The following is a 24,138-nucleotide window of genomic DNA, read 5'->3' as shown; positions in this document are numbered from 1 at the left end:
GTAAGAGAATTCAGCTGGTCACTGGTTTGAAGTAAAGTGAAGAAAAAAACCATGGCTGGACTCTTTTTGCACATCTTCGTCCATCAGATCGATCAGTTCTGACCACTGTGCAGTGAATTGCTCCACTATTGAGCTTTTTCTACATTTCCCTGAAGTGATCACCCTTAACCTAAAGAAGTACACAGTGTACAGTTTAAGATGTATGACAGGAGGCCTCAGCGACTCAACAGATGAAGTTTCATGCACCACTTCCTGTTGCTACTGTACATTAAAAATACATGAATATATAAGGGGTGTTAATCTTTTCACTATTTGTTAGCATGCCATCACAGTTATGTGGACTATCATTACTGAAACCAAGAAGGCAAAACACCCTTATAAACACACACACACACACACACACACATACTGGTTTTGCCACTTAGGACATGGATTAATTCCCTGGAAACGTATCAGAACAACCAAATCTTAACCGTAAACTTTACATTCGTCTTATTCCCTAAACTACAGAGAGTCGATTCAACACTACAGCTGACAAGTGTACAGACGAGAGCTCGACTGTGCACGGAGACACTGTAATGTGTTTTGCTGTAGCTCTCAGCTGTAGCTCCGTGTGCGTTGTTCTGACAGGTGAGCAAGCTCCCGACATCATGCGGGTCACGCACCTCCCACTCTCCCATCATGCTTTGTGTCTGCTTCGCCAGAACGAACACCACATAGTCATGACGCAAGCTGTCACTGCGCTGCGAGCATGTGTGCGTAGCATCTGTAGGCACCGAGTGTGTGCGTGCACGTGTCACAGATCCTGTGTCAGATTTTTCCCAAGAGAACGCCTCATCCCAGCGACAGCTTCCTCCTCCTCGTCTCTGTAATGACAACTTTGTTTAACTCCAATCCTGACAAGATCTCTCTCTTCCTCTCTCTCTCCCCTCCCGGCGCTCTCTTTCCTTAATTATTTTCCATCGCTTCACTTTTTAACACTTGTCTCTTTTTTTTTTCTACTATTCTTTGTCTTCTTCATTTTTCTCTCTCTCGCTCCTCTTTTCCTCTCTAGCTTTCTCTAATGTGCTGTCAGGCACATAGCCAGTGGCCAAGCGCCAACGTGTGGGTGAGGCAGAGGAGGCAGAGATGGGGAAGAGAGAGGATATTAGAATCTGTGAATATTTGAATTCGAAACTACCATTTATCAGCGAAATGAAGGGTGAGACAGACAGACAGACAGACAGACAGACAGACAGACAGACAGATAGAGGATGAGTGGAACAGAAGGTTAACTGCTTTACTTTACAGTCACACACCACTCTGAGCCGACTCTTTTTCTAAAGTTTTCCTCATCCAAACTAAAAGTGAGGCTCACATTTTTCAGATTTATTCAGCCCAGTTGCCCAGATAAAATTTTGGCAGTTCACGTTTCTGCAAACGGCTGATACGTCCACATTTTTAGGTGTCATATTGGGCTGAGTAACATATTGACATTGTCATGTCTGGAGGTTGACCGGATGGTGGGGGTGGAGAGGTACTGTGCATTTCAACATCTGTAAGCGTGACGGGAAGTCAGGACATCTCCAGCTGTGTCAGTGGCAGCCGAAACAGGTAATTTAAGCCAAAACATGATCTTTTTCTAGCCCCAACCAGGTGGGTTTTGTGCCTAGTCCTTCTCAAAACATAAGCACAGGTTTGTCACGAGATTAAACTAAAAACTGAACCTAAATAAACCTGACGTTGCAACATACAGTAATGCAAGATTTCACTATATCAGCGGTTTTGCAGTTGATTAATCCACTGTGGAGGCCAAAGCACCAAAACAAAGTGAAAAAAAGATTTCAAATTTAGCCGGCGCAGTGTGAACGCAGTCGGAGAGAGAACATGACACTGCACTCGCCCTGCCAGCTCCTCCCCTCAGACAGACAGAGACAGGTGTCCCTCCCTCCCTCCCTCCCTGCAGCTCTGTGCCTTTAGGTCACATAAGTCAGCAAGCACACGTACGCAGGGGAGCTGCACAAACACACAAACTGTCTGTCTCACACATAAACACACTGATGCACAAACACAGACACAGAGCCCGTGGCCATGCACTCTATGGAAGGGTTTGAGGTTTCCTCCACGCTACCTCTGTGTAGGAGGAACACAGCTTCTAACAAAAGGTTTAATGCCATCATCTCTCCCTTTCCCTCTCTCTTTCCCAATATATTCCACTGCAGCCAATCAGAGACTTTTTTGAGACTTGCCATAGGGACTGACAAGCAGTCTGAATGTGTTTCTTCCCCACTTTTCCCTGAAAATCGCTTGTTAACAAGCCGTACATGAGATGTTTTTGTTTTTTTTTTCCCTCGCTGACATGAAGAAAATGATGAAAAAACAAATGTTGGCACCGAAACATGTAACATGGGAGGTTGCAGCTGCTACAGACAGACGAACATTCATGAAGCACAGATTGAGCTGTGGAAGGAGACTTAAAACTAAAACATTTGACATTTTGAGAGATTCATGGGTGTTTGTGTTTTGGGGGCTGGGGGGTCTCACGAGCAAGAAAGCTCTCCCACGCCTGTCTGACGTGAACCAAGGAAAAGGTTTGGATACAGATGCACTTCCACCCCTCCTCCCCCTCCTCCTCCTCCTCCTCCCTCCCTCTCCTCCCTCCAGCTTTGGTCTTAATTGCCTTTCACACGTTCTGTCTCTCTCTGTAGGTCGGGAGTTGTCTTTTTACACCTGCACATTTCTTTCAAACATCAGGGGTGCCCTTAGCAGCAGACAGAGCGTCTGCACCACAGACACATGGACAAACATGGACACACACTAAAAAGAGCCGAAAGCAAGCTAGAATAGTCGGGTAAAGATATAGCACATGCAAAAACTGCGATATTTTGTTGAGCTGTGTGCTCAATGTTCAAACTCAGAAATCTTATTCAAGGTAAGGGCGTGTTTCATTCGGTCGCCTGTTGCTACAACTTCCAGGATAGTCAGACTATACATCAGGAAGGAAAGAAGTCAGCAACCGCCGTGATCCCACTACTACTTGCATCTTTAGTTTTGTTTCGATTGATAAATTAGTGGCAGAAATTACATGCTGTGCTATAAAAGCATTTCTATGTCATAACTTAGTATTAATTGATCAAAATTTGGAAAAGTCCTTTTTTGTCTTTATTTGCTAAATGTTTGTGTGTTGCTGGACAGCTGCTAGAACCTGACATTAAGGGATAAGCACACCCAAAAATGAAAGTCCACAAACATTAAACTTGTTAATGTTAAAAATAAAGGTCATACAGCGTAATCCAAGTCTTCAGAAGCCCCGAGATCCCAGACTGATTTGAAAAGACGTTATTTACACTCTTGATGCGCCAGTCAAGTTCCTGCCCCCTCTTTAGATGGATTTTTGTTATCTTAGCAGCTACAGTGACTTTTAAAAAGGATGTAACTTTTCAAATCAATTTGGGATCTCGTGGCTTTCACTTATACCAGAAAAGCTGTATGAAGCCATTTAATTATCTGTTTTTAGTTGTTTTTTTTATGTTTTGAAACAAGTCCTCAGCTACTTCAGTTGTTTAGGGGAATGCTTCATGTTTTGTGTGCTATGAAAAATAACCCGACTTTCCATCAGCATGAGGGCGAATAGATAATAAAGACATTTTTATTTTTGTGTGAACTTATTCTTTCTTCTTTTACGAACTGTTACTGGGTATCATTTTTCTCTAACACATAGGGAATACGCTCTCATTAAGTTTTTATCTTGTTTCATTCTGTTTGTTTTGGGATTTTCTCCATTTCGCTGGAAGAGAAGTGAAATCACCAGTAGTCCCATACAAACATTTTTAGAGGAACTGAAACAGAAAACGATGACTACATTCATACACATATTAAATATACAAAACAGAAAACAGAAGTAAAGCGACTCTTTTCTCAGAACAAGAACAATTATGGAGGTGGTGGATTCAGCCGTGCCCTCTGACTGTTCACAGATGCCTCCAGCAGCACTGATAACTCCTTTGAGGCATGACGGTCTCTAGTTCAGCAGCTGCTACTGATGTTATCTACCTACTCCTACTTCTTATTCTCACGAATGTACATCCCTGGAGACAAATGATTTCAAACTCTACACATTCTTATGCAATCGTTAGCGTTTGAAACATAGAGCTCAATGTTTACGGACAGCGCTAAAAACACCAAATCCGATCGAAGGAAGCCTGTCGCCCAGTATATACTGTATATATTATACTATATTCACACACCTGTGTGGAGTAAAAGCAGCCGTAGTCAGTCTGTCAGTGAAGCAGTTAATAGAGAGTGAGGAGGATGACTGACTTCACTGTTATCAAGTAATAGGCCTATTACTGCAGACAGATGGACAGTGTGTGTGTACGTGTGTGTGTGTGTGTCTATGTCTGTCCGGCAGTAGTCTCCAGGACAACCAATCGATTCCTCATTATGGCTTTAACACACATTGATCAGGGTCAATCCTTCAAAGGCACACACACACACACACACACACACACACACACACTACAGTAACAGACATAGATCAGACAGACCTGCAGGGCATCGGGGAGTGTTAGTAAATCAGACCACTAATATTATCATCATTACCTGCCTTCCTCTGTGTGTGTGTGTGTGTGTGAGTGTGTGAGTGTGAGTGTGAGTGTGAGTGTGTGTGTGTGTGAGAGAGAGAGAGAGAGAGAGAGAGAGAGAGAGACAGAGAGAGAGAGACAGAGAGAGAGAATGGATTTCCTAAAATCACCACCTTGGAGCTTAACAAATCTTTAAATTTCAGACCTTCTTCTTAAACCCCAGGACGGTGTCCAAAATCCCTCCCCATGTCTTCTATAGTGCACTATATTTACCCTCCACCATTTTGTTTGTCCTTGCCACATACACGACTTTCTGCTAACAATCCCACATTTTATTGAAGTGAAAGTTGCTGGTGTGTGACGCAAAAAATGATAAAGATTAGTAATAGTTTCTCAATTCACTACTAGCTGTGAAGTGAACTGAGTGTCTTTGCAGTTGAATGAGTTTTGAGTAGTTAAGGATGCCTTTTTCTAACTTCTAATACGGTTGAGGTGTCTGGAGTCGATGCAATACTTCCAGTAGTTGATGCACCCGCTTCCTGTGCGTATCGTATCGTATCGTATCGTATCGTATCGTATCGTATCGTATCGTATCGTATCGTATCGTATCGTCTCGTATCGTATCATAAACTTGAAGTAAACATTTGTAGTTTCAGAGTTTTTGATTGATTGACGTGTTGAGGTCACTGGCCCAGAAGTGGAACATCTCTGAGACACCTCATCCTGCAAAACATGAGCCAAAGTGATCGTGATCACAACTGTAATGGGACAACAGCATGGTTCACCTCCCTTTAAAGGCATCTAGAGTAATCACCGCCTTAAAAGATTGGCCTGGCAAAGTCTTCTGATTTATCAAAAGCAGATTAATGAACCTTAAACAGCACACCTTGATCTGGGAGCTGTTCTCTTGTCTCCTGTGTCTGTAGCTTTCTATTAACATTGTCTTTCGGCTCTGTGCCGGGACGCTTGTCTGGACGCATGACTCTCCTGCTGGCAGAGTCGCCGTGATGTTAATTCAAACATGCAGGCAGCTGCTAAATGCCCACAGCTGGTAAGTGAACATCCACTGTCACTCCGAATGCTGTTCCTCTCGCGTCCTCTCTCTGTCGTACAGTCTCTTCACTTCTGCCTCCCAACTTTGAATTTTTTTTTTCTCCCCTTCTGCCCTCAGGCCGGTGTCACATCACATCACTCTACCTTTAGCTCTTCTCTTGGTCATGTCCTCGGGACGTTTGCCTGCCAGTCAGGTGTGTGAAGAGAAAGAAGAGAAGAGAAGAGAAGAGAAGAGAAGAGAAGAGAAGAGAAGAGAAGAGAAGAGAAGAGAAGAGAAGAGAAGAAAAAATAGACTTTGCCGGCATAAAGTTAAATGATTGATAGAGGCAGAGTACAAAGACAAGGTCTAAATCATTAGTGAAACCATTATCGTTGACTGCAGCTTCTCTGTCATATAAATCACTTCTTAACTCACTGCTTTTCTCAACACATAACCATGAAGCTGCCTACGTGCATGTCTGCTTCTTGTGCTTTCACTCTATAGAACTTTATTTGAGTTTGTGAAAATGCTTGAGCCTCTCGTTTCTGCAAGCATATGTGAGCCTCACACTGTGTGTGTGTGTGTGTGTGTGTGTGTGTGTGTGTGTGTTTGTCTCATATCAATATTACAGATAGCATCTGCCTTGGGTGTGATATGAGGTAAAGGAGAACTGGAGAGGGTGGAGAACGAGGAGTGGATGAGGATAAGAGACAGACATATAGGAAGGGGATTTAAGTGATGGATAGGCGCAGACTGGAGGATAAAAGAGGATGAAGACAGATATAGGCTGCGGAAAACGTCCATAAATGATAAAGAGAAGAAGAGGAATAGATGCATTTTAAAGAGGGAGACAAAAGGAAGGAGAGGGAGATGAGAAAATAAGAGGATGAGAGAGAGAGAGGAGGAGGAGGAGAGCGTGGCATTTGGCTCGCTGCCTGTGTGTTTTTTTGGGGTTTTTTTCATAAGCAATGCTGAATAATGATTTGGCCTATAAAAGATTGGCACTCTGCAGAAGGATGAGGACGAGGAGATGAGAAGGAGGGAAGGGAAGGAAAGAGGAGGGGAGATTGAGGTGATGAAGACACAGGCGTGCAGGGAGGAGCAGGGAGATGGAGGTGGGACAGAGGAAGGCGCAGGAGCAGACGAAAGATGATAGATGGGGTCCATCGGGCAGTGGTGGAGGTGGTGGGAGGGGTGAGGAAGGGTGAGATGAATGGGAGAGGAGAGGGAGAGGGAGAGAGCCAGGAGGAAAGAGGAGAGGGGAGAGAGAGGTAGCTGTCAGGATGATTTGAGCCTGCCCTCAACGGACCCTGACGCTGCACTTTTCTCTCAGCAGCTGTGTGTGTGTGTGTGTGTGTGTGTGTGTGTGTTTGCATGCGTGTGTGTGTGTGTGTGTGTGTGCGTTCTTTCCAAACACTCCAAATAGAGATCTTGCTTTCAGAGACAGCAGTGCAGTGAGCTAAGAGGAAAATGTGAAGTAGACAACCCACCGCTGCTTCAAAAGGCCAAAAGGAGATTTTGTAGCCGTTTCTTTGACCTTAAGTTAACTGTCTCTGTGGTGCCACATCACTTCCTGACACATTCATTTGCATCAGAAATATTCATCATTTAAAGAGCTTTAGTCTGTTCCAGGAATACAAATTTAAATAAATTAACTGTCGTCCTGTCATTGACATTTTAGGGAATTAATTTGCTTTTGCTCTCCGGCTGAGAATTAGAGGAGAAGATGGATACTTCTCTCATGTGCGTCCATTGCATATGAAGGTGGAGCCAGCAGCAGTTAGCTTAGCTTAGCTCGAAGGGTGAAACAACCATACAGTAGGCTTGCTTTGTCCAAAGGGAGTCTAACTCCAACTAAATCAGCACTTTTAAAGCTCACTTATTAACAAGTTAAATCTCCTTGGAGAGTCTTGTCGTCACCCTGGGGCTTCCAGGCAACTTACTTCCAGTCTTTATGCTAAGCTAAGCTAACCACCTCCCGGCTGTAGCTTCATTATCATGTACGGATACGAGCTGTATCAATCCTCTCATCCAATTCGAGCCTTCTTGTGAATTGGGCATTAAATGCAGCACAGTAATTTGTTTCTTTCCTTGTAAAAAGGGTCAGTATGTCGATGGCTACCTCCGTTTCTAATGTGCATCCTGCCTCCCAACAGCTGTTTGAACAACTGATTTAACCATTTACACTACTTTCATTAAAGAAGACATTTTATTGACGGTAAACATGTCAATTTTTACAAATACAGTGAACAGTAACTAATTAAGGATACTTCTTTGTCATCCCCAGACTCCCTTAAAAAAAGCCTTAATTTTCAGACTTGTTGCATTAGGAGAAACTTAGGAGAACACATTCTTAATTATTTTGGCCTACTTGGTAATTCTGCAAATGTTACACATGAAGATATATCTTTGTTTGTGTGGAAAAACGTTGCAGCAATGCAGGTGCATATTCACATGTAGACGGCGGAAGAGGTCACTTGTGATGCATGTCGAGACGCATGTTAACGCCAGGTGTGAACAGATGGCCTTAAAGCTGTCCACTTGTGATCGGATCACTCGGCACGGATGGTAATACCCAATGTGAACCGCTTGTTAGTGAAAGACAACTTTCTCTCTGATGTAGTTCTGCTCGGAGCACGCTGAAGCGGGAAGTCACGCCAAACACAAGACTCTCTCAGATTAAATAAAGTAGACATTTCTTCAACAGCTGTTGGATGATAACTGAATCCTGTCACCCCGTGATGGATGTCATGTGATGGGGAAATGGGAAGTCACGGTGAGTCATGACTGGCCATGGCTATACTGATCTTAGAGGGGGCACGAGCTTTCTCCCTGTTCACCCCCTCCAGCTGTCCCCTCCCACTTAAATTGCTACTGTACATGAATCTTAATGAAAACATCTCTCTCCGTCTGACCACCACTCCATCGATTCTGCCTGCAGAGCCAGCAGAGTGCTTGACAAAATGTGATGCATTATAGATTACAGATTACCATCTTAAATTGCAATCAGGGCCGTAATAGATTAGATTGCTTCAACGCAGTGACATAAAACAACCCCTGTCTGACCGGGGCATGCAGATTCATAACAGCGCGGGAGTGTGTGTTGATACCGTATCATGAGTTTTTTATGTGATAAGGAGAGAGCGAGAGGAACCATATTGTCTGCTCATAATGTAGTCTCTGTCGACGAACACAGACGACTCCTTTGTCTCAACAAGAAGAGGGTGTGTGTGTGTGTGTGTGTGTGTGTGTGTGTGTGTGTGTGTGTGTGAGATTAAGAGCAGTTTTCTGTTTCTAAGAACTGTAAATTACAAGAGGGGAAACATATGGATCCTGTTCTTATGACCATGTCAAATCAATCTGATGATTCAAGAACAAAATGTTAAAGGGACAGTTCACCATAAAATCAAAAATGCATAGTTTTCCTCTTCCTGTAGTGACATTTATCCCTCTCGATTGTTTTGACCTGGTTATTCAGGGTAATTCACAGACTTTACTGTGAGCAGTTTCACGTAGGAACTACTTTCTTTCTATCGAGAGGCTCATGAACGTGACAGCGAAGGATGTAAGCATCAATGGCGGCCTCCTCAGCTGAGCTATGACTTTAGCTAGCTTAGTTAGCTAGCTACTTGTCAACGACTAGACGCATATTTTCTCCTGCGCAGCAAAACGAAAAGAAAATAGTTCCTACATGACACTGCTCACAACGCGTTCTATCTCCGTGTTACCATTTTCAAAATTCCTGTCTCTGCAACCTCCAAGCTAGCAACCTACACACGGAAAATAGCAAGCGAACCTAAAGGCTAATTTCTGCTCAAGGTTAGATACGCATACCGATACAGATTGAGACTTCTGTGCGGAGTCTCCTGGAAGCTTACGGACACGGGCCGACGGAGCAGTGCTTCGGGTAGCCGTGGTTGGCAGTGTAGCAGTGTAGCCAAAAGTTCAAGGAAGAAGAAGTTTCAAAAGTCGGTGAGGAGTTTTAAACACCTGTCTGATGTTACTTCGCCCGGCCACAGAGACAAACAGTTACTACTAGGCTAATTTAAGGCCAGGGCTTGCATCCAAAACAAGTTTCCCCCCGACAGTATTTTGTATGTTCAAAGGTTTAAAGAATCATAAGCAAGCCAGAGTGTTTTTTCCCCCCGAGAATGGGTGCAGCTAGACCTTTCACGAGCACCAAGACAGCACTATGAAAATATGTCTGGCTATGTGAGACTATATCTCGAGTAACCGTTTCAAGATGGAAGTAGAGTGCACCCAGCTTGTGGAGCCAGAAAATACATTTGAAAAACTCCAATATATTCAAGAGAAGGCACACATCTCTACGGGACGTTATCTCCAAAACCCTGCAATCTAGATCTAGATGGATAATTAGCGCTACAGGTAAGAGGAAAAATCAGCATTTTTTAATTTTTGGGGTGAACTGTCCCTTTAAATATAACAGTAAGAACCAGAGAGAGACAACATTGGAAAGCCAGGGTCAGGGTTGGTGCCGACAATCACTCGATGACCACGTACGTCTGCCCTCCACAGACACCCCCTGCTTCTTCTCCTTGGCCTCTTTGCCCTCTGAACCTTACAGCTCAATTTCAGCCTACTGCTGCACACACACACACACACACACACACACACACACACACACACAAACACAGACACACACGCTCCAGGCGTAGGGCGTCTGTAGACTTAAATAGCTCTGCGCTGTAGGACAGTTGTAAATAACAGCCTATTAGACCTGAGATGTTACCACCAGCACTGCACATATCTCACTCGTACTGGCACGGTTTAACATTTACTTTCCAACAAATGCAACTTGTCGTTACTGGAAGCAAACTGTGCTAAGAAAATGTTTAGACACACAGCAAAAGTCTTAGAAAAAACCACAAATACACACAGACTGTGTGCATACACCATAATAAATAAATCAGAGCCTGTTGTTTCCAGCAGATCGGCCAGATTTTCTCTCCTCCTGGAAAACTACTGGACTTTAAATGGATGTAAGAAATTCAAAGAGGAAGAGGAAAGAAGGCCAGGGGGGGGAGGGAAAACAAAAAAGAGAGAGAGAGAGAGCATCTAATGCATCACATTGATCCAAGTAGAAGAAACAGAGAGTCAAACTGAAAAATAACGAGAACAGGGAGACAGACAGAGAGGCATGTTTTTCATTTCCACTGCACAGTGCGAAAGTAAAGCGAAACAGAGCAGAGCGCAGCGTGCCTTCAACCTTTCAGCCTTTCAACAAACAGCCAGCCGGTGAAATATTGATGCTTCAATTCCAACAAAGAAATGTCTGAATGATTTTGGTACATCTGAGTGGGGAAATTCACCTATCTATAATTGATACGGCTGAAATGTTAATAACTGGACGGGAAAGCACCGGAACAGAGAGGGGAAAAGTGTAAGTGTACAGGTTTGTGTGTGTGTGTGTGTGTGTGTCAGTTGGTTTGTATCTGTGCCCATTAGACGGTCCTACGAAGATGAGCGAAGGCCTGTAGTTTCATTTAAAGAAGATGATTTCACAGCGTCATCATCAGGCAGTTATATGTTTTTGTGTTCATGTCTCAGATAACTCGCAGCTCCTCGTCTTCCCCAACTTGTTGTTTTTTAAATGAAAAATTAGCTCCTTCAGTGCCTCCAGAATAAAATGTGTCATCGAATTGCTTTTTGATTAGCTCGTTAAGTTGGTTTTATTAGATAAATATTGGACTTTCATCATGTAGTCATATTGTTGAGTTGTTGGTATAATTGGCGTTTTATGAGCCGCAGCTCCGATTGGACCCGCAGCCATCTGTGGGAAGGGGATATCTTTTATGATAGCCTGTCCTTTTACAACGTGTTAACTCTGTTAACTTTGTCACAGTGCTTGGGCTGGATCAGAAAACTCTGCAGCAGCTGGTTCAAAAATCCTGGTGATACTTTGTACTGTATGTCTGTACAGTTTTTAAGAGTGAATTCAAGCACTTATCAGGCTCTTTCAAGGTACCTAAAGCAAAAACTCTTGAAGTGTTTATTATCACATCTAAATTGTTACTCTTAATGCAACTGTGAAAAATAAAGTCTACACAGCAATCAATGTCTTTTGCTACTTCATTTATCTAACCAGTTGTTTCTAACTTTGATTTGATCCATATTGTTTAATTCTTGCTCATTTTGATGCCGGGAGACAACTAAGAAATACTACAACTTGATTGTTTTATTTCAAATATTGAAAGATTTTTACTTTTCATGAGTAATTGTGTAGATCTTGAGCACCAGGAGCTTTGGTCCATGAAGAGCCAGGTTAATTTCAGTAGATACCTCTGCAACACAATACTTCCTTACATCATAATATCAAAACTGTTTCTTCGCATTTTGATGATAACTTAATTTTTGTATGTTTCCGACTAAAATTCTCACATATTGAACCTTTAATATAGGCTACAGGTTATATAATCTCTAGAAATGATTTACTCTTATCTAAGATTTATGTAACCTAAACTTTCTTTTCCATCATTCCTGCAGTTATCTTAAATGTGTTCTTGCTTCTTTAACCAGTCTCAATCCTCTCTGCAAGCGTTCTCCATGATGTCCCAGCATGCTGTTCTGTCCTCCCTTCTCTCTGCGTGCTGTATTTTTATTTCACGCTGCAGAACTGTCGGCCTTTCTTTCGGTCTCACCATGAAGCCAACAGCCAAACAGCCAAAAACAATGACGGACACCAAATCCTCCAATCTGTGTTAATTCCTCCTAAGTGTGAAAACCATCCTGGAACAGTGAATGTGTTGTAATTAGACTTTGATAATTAGAGACAAGGGACAGAGGGAGGTCCCTGTGTGATTATTATGGGATGGTTTAAGCCAGAGAAACAGGAGGAGAGTGGGCTGAAGTTCACCAAATACACAAAACAACTCTCACACAAGCTGGTGGAGGCAGAAACTCCAAAGGCAAAAACTTCCCCTCATTTCTCATCCTTCTCTAGTCGCAACCGAACCTCCTCGAGCAATCTTAAATCTTCACATAACACCCATCCATCCCGTCTTTACCTGCAGTCCAGTTTCTCGATCTCAAAATGCGGGTTGAAGTTGAGGACGATGCGTTGCAAGGGCTCGGGCGCTGTGATGACCCAGCGGCAGTTCTGGTGAGGTGGGTACTCCAGTGGGTAGCCGGGGGTGGTGATGTAGCCGGCTTTGCTGGCATCGAAATAGCCACCGCATGGCTCAGGCGCTGCGTGGAGAGAGAGAAAGTGAAATCATCTTAATATACAAGTTTAAAAAAGTCAAGTTGATGCAGAAACATGTAAATTTTCTGTGGATTTGGTCCATCATAAAGTCTTCCTCTCTAAAACTGTTTAAGTTTGCTTAAACGTTTAAGAATTTTAGTTTAAAACGTTAAACTAAAATTATCCAAACTCCAAACGCCCACTAATACAACCGCTAATTACATGGCTAGCTGAGCTAACTAGCTAATGGCACCCACAGTTAGCAGCAGTTAGCAGTTATTCTGGTGATATGCTACCCCACAGTTCAACACATGGCCAATTCTTACAAACCGCACCTTTAACTAGAGCTGCAACGCTTAATCGATTAGTTGACGACTATGAAATTAATCACCAACTATTTTGATAAGTTATTCATCGGTTTTAAGAAAAAAATTCTCTGATTCCAGCTTCTTAAATGTGGCTATTTTCCGGTTTCTTTGCTCCTATATGACGGTGAACTGAATATCTTTGGGTTGCAGGCAAAACATTTTAGGAAGTCATATTGGGCTACAACACTGTTTATTAGAACTGACCAGGAGGACATCTGTGGAGCCAAATTGACAAAAGGTTTGTTAATTTGAGGAAAAAAAAGTAATTGAAAAAATAAAATTTGAAACTGAAAGTTCAAGTTTTGATCTTGAATTAAAAAAATAACAATCAAACTAAAGATAAGTGCAGGTAAGTTCTTTTCAATTCATTTTCATGTTTCAGTCTTCTAAATATTTTCATCTTTCCGATCTTATTTTTTCATCTTTTCAATTAATTTCTTTTTTTTTTTAAATCAACAAACCTTTTGGCCTCGATTTGACTCGGTAGACGTCAACATTCGTGATTTCACACGAGGAAAAAGGTCCCAAACTGATAAAATGCGGATAAGAGTTGTGTTTGCAGAGACAGGATATGAGAAACAAAGAGGTGTGTGTGTACGTGTCTATGTGGATGTGGTGTCACAGGTCAACTCGGCATCATGACACACAAAGACCCCATTCTGACCCACGAAGCCCGATGCACACACACACACACAGTGAACGAGGCCTCCAGATGCCACAGTTACTGTCACAGAGCGGATCCACTTGTCGGTGGTCATACGTCTGCGTTGTGTCATGGACAATGCCGCTCATTCACTGCCGCAGATGTACCCTGACATTGATGGGTAAGTCATATGTATCTCTGACACCCGACGGCATAACACACACACAACTCTACTGTATTACGTCTGTGGCATCTATTGTACGTCATGCCCGTGCTGTTTGATGGACTGTGCAGACGTTCTGCATGAGCTCAACTTCTTCATTGTTTAAGGGCCCATAAACTTAAGTTAAACCATCATGGTGGTTAAACTGAATACAGTCATTGTGGAGTCAAAGCACTTCCAGTATAATGGGACAGTATGAGCCACAATCTGCCAGAAAGGAATCAAGAACTCATGTTGTTAGTTTTATCATTTAACTAAAGCTGCAACTAATGAGTATTTTCATTAAATCCAGCAAGGAGGTTATATTTTCACTTGAGTCTGTTTGTTTGTTGGTTTGTCGTCAGAATCTCACAAAAACTACTGAACGTATTTCCATGAAACTTGAATGCAGGATAGGTCTCGGCCCTGAATTGACCCCATTTAACTTTTGGTGTGGATCTGGATGAAGGGACGGATCCAGGAATCTTTTCTCACTCTCTTCCACATTGCAAGATCAGGCATTTTACAACATTATTGTGAATTTCTCAGGGAATAATGCATATATCTGGATGAAAAAAAGGTATTTAGGTGGCTTGTATCTGTGAGTGAGGACAATTTGATGCTGATCCTAGTCCTGGATGGTTGAAATTATGGTTAAGCAGTCGTAGGTGGTTTAAAGTTTAGAGTCATACAGGGCTTTCGAGTTTGATATTGGATTAGGCTCGATTGAATTAAAAGGGGGCTGTTTCAACATTTGTAAGTGTGAAACCGACTGGATATTTTTAAGGCGACCTGGGGGTAATTTCCAGCAGTTAGTGGTGACAAAAAACAGATATTTCTGAAAAGAAGTCTGGACATTCACAGCCATGTTGGGGCGACAAAACCAGGTATTTTAAGACAAAACGTCATCTTCTCCTCACCCTAACAGTGGTTTTTGAAGCCTAAATTAAACCTAAAGAAATGTTAAGTTTAACACATAGCCAACACTGACTATTAGGTTGATAAATGTAGTAACCTAATGTCTCTCAATGCTTGCCCAGTGACTTGTTTTGGACTAGTAGGTATTTTAAGTGCTGATTTGGTCGAGGGAGAAAACTAAAAACAAGTGCTTGGTGTTTGACTATTATTTTGAAAGGACTGCTTTCTTTATCCAGGGAATTATCTCTGCACATAACTGTGATTACACTGTACATTAGGACCGGAGCAGATTGATTTTCAACAAATATTTGGGGTAAGACGAGGGCCACAGTGGAGCAGGTTATGCTAATAAAAAACAGCATCTGTGAGTATCGGCTGCTTGCTGGGAAGTATTTGGCCGGTGAGCAAACCCCTTAGATAATTTCCTGTTTATGAGAGGGAAAAACAAACTCGCAAAGAAGCTCCTGACGGTCTGTATTATTGTTTCGATCGGAGCTGAATGTGCAAATCTGTGTGAAGAAGTTGTGTAACCTGTTGGTCCGTGGCACCGTCTCGCCCGCTGTGCCGTGACGTTTTTTATTTATTGCCCCTGTGCTGAGTAGGGTGACATAGCCAAGTCAAACTACTCAGCAGAATACAACATATCTTAAGGCTTTAAATAGACCTGCTACTGTAAACCTAATCTGAGAGGAGTCACACAGCAAACATTTACGCGCAGGCACGGCATAAACACTTTAACGGACGCCACCTTCAGTATAAATTCAACTCCGAGAAGGGAAAAACAAACTTGCAGCTTCTCAAACATCCCCGATCTCCCACAGCTTTTTCTTTCAAGGCTTCGAATACGTGCATGTGGTCTGATTCATGTGCGCTGGAGAGATGGAAATGGAGGTCAGATCTTCCCACAAAGTGATTGACACTTTGGCGTCTATATCTGGTGTCTACCTCACACTGTCTGCAAACAATTAGTGATCACCCCGCTTTCTCTCGATCCCTCTGCCTCCGTCCGTCTCTCCTTCCTCTCCGCCACGCTGCGAAGCCAACTAGTCCTCTCGTCTATCTCCTCCTATCTGTTTCCAATCTCCCCGGTGACATACAGTAATACAGGAGTAGAGTTACAAGGGCCTATGTAACCCGGCCAGACGCATTTCATCTCAGCACCACCTGGATTAGTGTTTAACCACTCTGGAATCTCACAGCACCATCAGCCAAACACCACTTTTAGCTCAGCGCTTAGCTAACTGTCTCTCACGGAAAATCTGGGTTATGCCGAGGCGATGCAAGGGGGAAACATCCAGGGTTGTTAGAGGAATGAAACTGATTAATAACCGATTGCTTGGGACTCATAACGCGCACTCAGTTGTTATTGTGATAGGTCTTAAAATGAGAAGAGCACAAATGTGTTTTCATTAGATCCGGTCCCCAAAGAGACCGTGAAGGAGACGGTAAAGGTTTATTCTTTTTGACGGATGACTACTTTAATCTTTACTTTGCTTCAGCTTTTAAACTTCATTCAGGCACTATTCTTTTATCGATGAAATACATTTTTTCTTCAATCCGGTGTGCATTTTCTGCTTTTGTTGCTCCTTTAATTAGCATTTTTAAATAAAGTTGACTTTGAGTGATACGCACAAGAACTCCAATGTACCTGTACCTGCGCAAAGGATAATAAATCTAAATCTTAATCTAAATCTTTGTCTATTTATCACCTCAGACTACCAACTCCTCTCTTCTCCTATCTTCACCTCTGGCCTGCAGCCGACGTAGACATCACCTCCCAGCGTCTGATGAATAAGTCTGGCGTGATGAAGAGGCAGACGCTGTGTGTGCGTAAAGTACTGTGTCTGCTCTGCTTCAAGGGTGTATTTATATCAGGACATGCACGCATAAGTCATTCGACCATTATCACAGCCGAACAAGAAAGGAAGTGACACATGTTGAGGAGGTGAGTGCACGGGTGACATCACATCCTCCTGCTTGAGTTTGACATTGTTTATCTGGTTGTTGTGCGCACTCGGATAGATCATACACGCACATTAAAAGTGCACTGAGGCTGAGTCATTATAGAGTTCCTGCAGTAATAGACCGGTAAACTGGAGGAGTGAAACCAGGGATTGATATTGTTTTTTCAGGGCCGATATAACGATAATTAGTAACCATGAGAACGATAATCGATATTTGGAACCGATATACATTTGTAAAGTAGTAAAAATCTAAATATTGGTGTCAAAATTTAGAATACAGTAATAATAAAGTACAATTTGGATGGATAGCCAACTGCTATCTTTAAATAAAAAACTGTATAACACAGCCTCCAAAAGTAAATCTATAGCCATGCTGATTTGTATTCCACACTGCAGCAGCCCTGACCTGCATGCTGGGAGGAAAGTGTAACGTCTGCGTGCGTGGGGAGATGCTGAGTTGGGGGAAAATCCCGAATTCATGTCAAGAATTAGCAAACAGGTTAAAAACCACTGTATTCCCACATATCAGCTGAAGTCAGTGAGTCCAAATGCTGTCAAGGCCAATGAGGAAAAGATGGTCAGACATACAGAAATAAGATAATAAACCAAAAACATACTGGACCCTCAACCTTTTTAAAAGCATCTATCAGCATATGATGAGACGGAAAGAACAAAAGTTGACCCAAAGTGCTTTCAAGTCAAGGCAGATGGGTTAAATTTGCCTCAATACAGAGAAATAAGGAATACATAAACAGTATAATACAATAATACAATTATATAGAGAAGGGAAGGCGGAAAGTTGAAGGCAAGACTATATATAGGGAAATTACAATAAGAGATTAGGAGAAATACAATAAAACTAAACAACTAACATGATAAAATAAATGTTGAGGTAAAATAGAAAATTAGGAGAAAGTCAATAACAGATTAAAATCAGTAAAAGGACATTTCACTACGTGTCTTTGACGGTTTTGTCCCTCACAGAAGACACAAGCACTTCCCTCCTCTTGACTTCACACTAGACAGCGTCTCTCTCGACCACATCAGCATGTGTGATCTTCAGTTAGACGCTGTATTTAGACCGCATATTCACAACAAACGCACAAACACAAACCGCTGAACATGGCTTATCCCCCGCTGGCTTAGACACCACTGTACTCAGACCACACGCGCACACACACACACACACACACACACACACACACACACACACACATACAGAATAAGCAGCAGTAAACGGTGCTAAGCAGTCAAGCAGGGATATAAGACAGGCCACTGCATTATTTATGGCCCTCCGCCACGTTAAGTATTGCATCCTGATAACACCTATTCAGCAACTTTTTCCCCCTCGCATGCGCAGACCTCGACACACACACAGGAATGTAGGAAAAGCTGCAAACAGAAGTGCAGGCACAGCAACAGAGAGCAACGGAAAAGTCCCAAACATGAAGAAAAACACAAAACTGAACCAAATCCTTGTTTGTTGGCCCCAAATGCTAATTTTGTGACCTTGATTTTCGGAGCTCTCTTTACACATTCATGTTCCCTCCGAGTCTGACTCTAAAGAGAGACTTTCTCAGCCTGTCGCAATCGATTTGCTAGCCCGCAAGAACTTTGCTAATGTGCTGGACCGTAGTCGGAATTTATTTCCTTTGGCCGCGGACCATAATGATAGCATTAAATGATTTAGTGAGTGTTTGCGCATGAAAGTGTTTGACCCAGCTAACCAGGCGACGTTTTAAGAGCGAGGCTATTATCTATCAACTTATTACCCACATACACTGGCCCAAAAAAAACCGGCAGCGCAGCGAGTCTCACACTCTCATTATTTGTGACCTTGTTGGAAACAGGTCCCTGAATTTAACAATCAATAAACTCTGATCATCTGCATCAAAGCCTGAGGGAATAAAATGCTAATTTTAACCATTGATTTCCATGTTTTCTTGCTAATGTTTACAATGCATTTTCAGCCGAGCACTCACAAATCACTTCAAGCACCTTAAACGGTGACTGTAAAAAGCTTTTGTGCGACTCTGGGAATACAGGGAACACTGAAAATAACAGGCTGAAATGTCTTTTTTGGATCCAAACCAAGGTGCTTTTAGTCCAACCTGGGAAACCTCAGGAATGGACAGAACCAGAGGAGAGAGAGAGAAAGGGAGAAGGAGGCAGAGCACGACGGGAGAAAGAAAAAGAAAGAAAGAAAAGGAAAGAAAGAGGAGAGTAACGCCAGAACATCTGTCTCTCATCATCTGAAAAGAGAAAGTCAGCAGCTCAGAAAAAGCTCACTGGACAGAAAATACAACCCTTACTCACTCACTCTCACACACACACACACACACACACACACACACACACACACACACACACACACACACACACACAAACAGGTGGGGTTGTGCTTTTTCTCCAGGTGCCCTGCATTAAAGCCACAGTGGAAAACTACAGAGGGAAAAAGAGCGTGTGCGAGTGTGTTTGTGTGTGTGTAAAGCAGAGGGATTGGACGGTGGAGGACTACAAAGGATCCGAGGAACAAACAGAGCGATGGGAAATCGGAGAGGAGAGAGACGAGGACTCGTAAAAATAAATAAAAGAAGGATGAGTGTGTGATACGGAAAAAGAACTGACATGAGAACAAGCTTCTCAACTCAGGAGAAAAGACACTCGGCTGATCTGCGGGGCTTTAGAGAGCAGAGCGAGAATATGACAAAGTAAAAAAGGAAGACGCTGTAAAAGATTTAAGATCAATAACAGAGAGAGAGAGGAGCTGAAGAGATGACTGAAGGAGAGGAGGTCAGAGAAGAGCAGTGTTAACAGAAATAGGGAGATGCAATGTTAAAGAATGACGAGAGAGAGAGAGAGTTTCAGGTTACAGGAGTTGGTTTTGGACAGCTCACGCTCCGATGGTCAACAGCCTCGATGTAGATAAATGGAAGACAACGCACCAGTTATGTGAACGATCCATCACGTTCTCCAAATTAAAGATGATAGGTTGCTCATGCTCTTAAAAACGACAAATCAAGGTGTTTTCTGAGGTTTATCTGATATCTGGCTGACGATTGTTGGTGTTGTTCCGACAATATCAGAAATAACGTTGCTCCAAGACCATCACTGCAACTGAAGATGATAAAGTCTGTAGATGGAGCAGGTTGTGGTGGATGAATGGGTGCAGCACAGGAAGTTCACATTCAGTGCACTCAGAAAAATGAAATTACTGATTTTTTTCACTTTTCTTGGGAGAACAGTCTCTTTCTACCAACTATAATCACAGGAGCCTTTAAAAGGGGCCCCTGCATGACAATAGCCCAATTAACCGCAGGAACTTTCCCCAGGGACCGGACACCTTTGGACGAACTCGGTGCGTTTCCACCACAGGGACCAGACCAAATTAAGTTTTGGGGACATTTTTTTTACCCCCCTAGAAGTTCCTGCTCGGTGGGTAGTACTTTCCAAAAGCACAGGAACTCGGTTGGGGCCTGGAGGAACCACATCTGATTGGTCGAGTGCTCACAGCATTTTATTTCAGCCACAATTTGAAGAAAATTTGAAAATCTGAAGTTGCAAACCAGTTTGTTTAAGTTCATTTTGCTTCAACTTATCATCATGGAGCTGCAGAGGAAAGCAAACGACAGATGGACCAACGCTCATCATTGCCTGATCTTTGTTGGTCTTCAGAACATTTCAGGTTGCTTGAAAAGTAGATCTTTGAGTGAAAATCTGTTTTTTATCTGTAGAGCAGACAGGCCTCTTGTTGCTATCTGGTCTCAGTACCTTAAACTGACATTGTGTTTATGCATTCCTGTTCAAGTTTACCTTTACTCATACCACTGAACATGGGGTCAAGTGCAATGTCGAATCTGAAGATAATCCAGATAATACCAGAACTTTAAAAAAAAAAACTTTTTGTCTGTTCCTGCTTCAGTTTCCAGTCAGCAGGCCGATCTACTCTGTCTAAATAAAGGCTAAATAAACACGGGCACTGGTACGGGAGGTTTCTGTCAACCTGCAAAAGCAATTTCGGCGTGCTTCATCTCAGGAAATGCTTCAGATAATAAAAACCAGTTCTGGCCAGAGATATTCAGGATGTTAGAAAGCATACGCACAGGTTTTATTTTGAAAATGTTTGATCTGTTGTGTTTACTGCAGTACTTATAAAACTCTCCTAACTCTGGGGCCTGTTATTGGCCTGAAGAGTTCCCTATGGAGAGAATTTGTGTTCATCGATTGCTCTAAATATTTATTGAGCAACATTTCTGCTTAAAATATCCACAAACGACTAGACCTTTGTTGTATATTTTGATGAGTTGTGTACTTACGTTATCCCAAATGTTTCCAGAGGAATCCATAATTTTACTCACGGTAACAATGCGTTTCATTTGGTGTTTGGAAACATCAGATGATGCGTCAGAAAGTGTAAAAAGAAGTCAACTAACGTGACTAAACGTACCTAATCTCTGAAAACTGCCGCAATGGTGGACATTTAACAACTCCCATGATCCCACGCTACTTCACAACGTCATTAAACTGCATCTTTTATTCCACTATTTTGACTGAGCGACCCCTAGTGGCGGAAATGACATACTGAGGAGCACGAACATCAGCATTTGAAGACTGACGTCACCCTTACAAGCCATGTAATTGGATTTCCAACTGTTGTGCGAGCGGGATTGACAGAGTCGGAGAGAACGGTGAAAGAAAACGAGTGGCTGAAAGAGTGAAAAGATTTCCCACTGTGGCAAAGTGGGGCGAGAAGAGGGTGAGGGAGGTTTCTTAATCGGAGCGAGGGAAAAACACTGGCAAGAGGGCGGTGTGGAGAAAGAGACAGAGAGTGCTATTAAAGGAGAGGTGAAGTGGCATGAAAAGAGGAAAAACAACTGGATGATTCAGCGTGAAGGGAAAGAGGAAAAGGAAAACAACCTGTGGCCTCGCACGGCACTGCTCCGGAGGGACTAGCGAGGACACAGAAGGCTTAGCTAACACACAAAGACACAAACACACACACACGTTTTTTTCTTTGAAAAAAGGAGTAAGGACGGGCAAATGTTCTCATTTGAAAGATTTCCATGATCTCCCCTTCCCTCTGAGGACATTTGTTCTTCCACAAGTGTACAACACACTCGCACTGACACACACGCTGATCTCCCCCATCCTCTCTAATTACTCCAGTCATTACCAATGGCCAATGAAGACACTAGAATACTAACAGTTTACTAATGACATGATAACTGTAATTAGAACATCCTGCTGGACCCACTAATTGTCCTTTCGCTTTTAGAGACGAGAGACAAAGAGAGAGAGGGGGAGAGTCTGCGCTGAAGGTTAATTAGCTTAATGTTTATTCGCTCGCTGCAAACTGGGTTGTTGATGTCAGCGGACCAGCTTCTGCCGTTAAACCACTATTATTCTAATGACGGGAAGACCAATGTTCTCGTCTCAAAGTTGCACGGCTCATTAAAATGTATTTTTTCGCCTTCTTTTATAGAGAAAGGACTCCAAAGACGGCAGTTCTGAATCGGGAGATGAGTACGGATAACTCTTAATCCCGAAACCTGGTGGTAAACACCTGTTACCTGCACCATAATTAGTGAAATCAGTTTTTGAGGAAAAGTCTCCACCACCTGTGTCACCTGCCTTAGATTAGCATAATCACTTGTCGCACACATCACAGTTCATTTTAAATTTCGTGACCTCTTCGTGCACCGGTTTGTCCCATTTCTTTTAATAACACGGCCTCCGTTTGGAAGCTAATGATCATCTTTTTTTTAACATCTATATTACAATCAGTGTATTTCTTATTAACACGCTTTACTTTGGCCAGAGACCCTCCAGTGCTCGACAGAGAGGAGGAATAAATCTGGCTCGCTTTACTGCAGGTGGCTCCACTCAACTACTGCTTCACACTCTGCTGCTTTCCCCTTATTTCACTAATGCCCTCTCATGCTCCCGCTCTCTCTCCCTCTTCTTCACTACGAAATGCTCATATTTCCTCGCTCCCTCTATCTCTGCTCCCTCTCTCTTTTTTATTACTTTTTTCTTGGGATGAAAGTTCACAAAAAGCTCATGTTGGCGGAGCACTCCCAGGCCTTTTGTATCAGCGAATACAGCAGCAATAACAGGGGGAAAACCATCATAGACAGACACAGACAAACATGTATGATAGGGCGACCAGGTGTCCCACATACTGAGACGATGTCCCACATTTTTATTGGCTATAGTTTTCAAAAGTCAAACCACTAAATGCTTTTTTAAAAATCTGACTCTTATCCTGAGGCGGTAAAGAAAGCAGGTGAGGATATGTTTGATGTACAACTGCACACACTCAAGTGCAGGTTAACCTGTCACCGTCTCTGCTCCCTCTGCGTCCCCAAACTGGATGAAAACTACCACAGGAAAAGGAGAAGCAGCTACAACAAAGACTCGTAACAGCAGCTTAAATAACCAGCATTTAACACACTGTGCCGCAATCCAGTCATCAACGAGAGGGCTAAAATGTGTTACGAGCTGAGGAGCAGAATAGAAATCTCAATTTTTTAAGTCAAGTAGACATGAAATCAGAAATTCCTCTCAGCATTGTCGCACAGAAACAGACTTCTTGTCCCACATTTGGGTTGTTGTGAGCTGGTCACCCTATGTATGGATGAGCTGATTTCAGAGGCATTAATTGCCCTTTTTTTATAGCCACTGAAATACATTTTGCTGCTAATATTCAACCTTTATCCACACTGTCTTTCTTACTTTGTTATTTCTGACTTTCATAACACGCTGATGTATTTCCAGCCTTTCTGAAACACGCTTGCCAGTCTGAGTATTTATCCACGGAAACACAAGATTACTCTGAAAGGAACAAATACATCTAAATTAATATTTATAGACAGTAATATCTCTAATATTTCAGGCTAACAACTGATCCTTCCCCGTGCAAAGTCATTACACAGAATCACTGTGTTAGTGGCAGCGAGTCAATTCATTATGTAGCGAGTTAAATCGGGGTATAACCCCATTGTGTGAACAAATGACATGGGTGGTTTGTTTTATTGACTCACTATTGGAGCTTACAAAGCATTATGCCCCACACCAATGTTACTTTTAATTATTACAGGCCGGCCCCGCTGGAAGCTTAAGGCTAGAAAATAGTAATGCATTAGGGAAGCCCAATCACACTGAGGATACATGGCGTACATAAAGCTGCACATTAGCAGAAAAAGCTTTAAAATCTGAAAGTAGCTCTGCCAGACTTGTTTATTTCC

At 42.6% G+C, this 24,138-nt stretch overlaps 1 protein-coding gene across 1 annotated transcript in view; it reads right to left on the bottom strand.

Annotated features, from left to right (window-relative positions):
• LOC141002574 (neuropilin-2-like) overlaps positions 1-24,138 on the bottom strand; it is a 109,302-nt gene that overhangs the window by 81,989 nt on the left and 3,175 nt on the right. The window contains exon 2 of the mRNA XM_073473929.1: positions 12,621-12,801. Coding sequence (XP_073330030.1) covers positions 12,621-12,801 — 181 coding nt within the window. The remainder of the gene's footprint in view (positions 1-12,620; positions 12,802-24,138) is intronic.

Source organism: Pagrus major, chromosome 9 (genome assembly GCF_040436345.1).
Source record: "Pagrus major chromosome 9, Pma_NU_1.0".
Lineage (NCBI taxonomy): Eukaryota > Metazoa > Chordata > Actinopteri > Spariformes > Sparidae > Pagrus > Pagrus major.
This window is presented reverse-complemented; position numbering and strand designations above follow the sequence as displayed.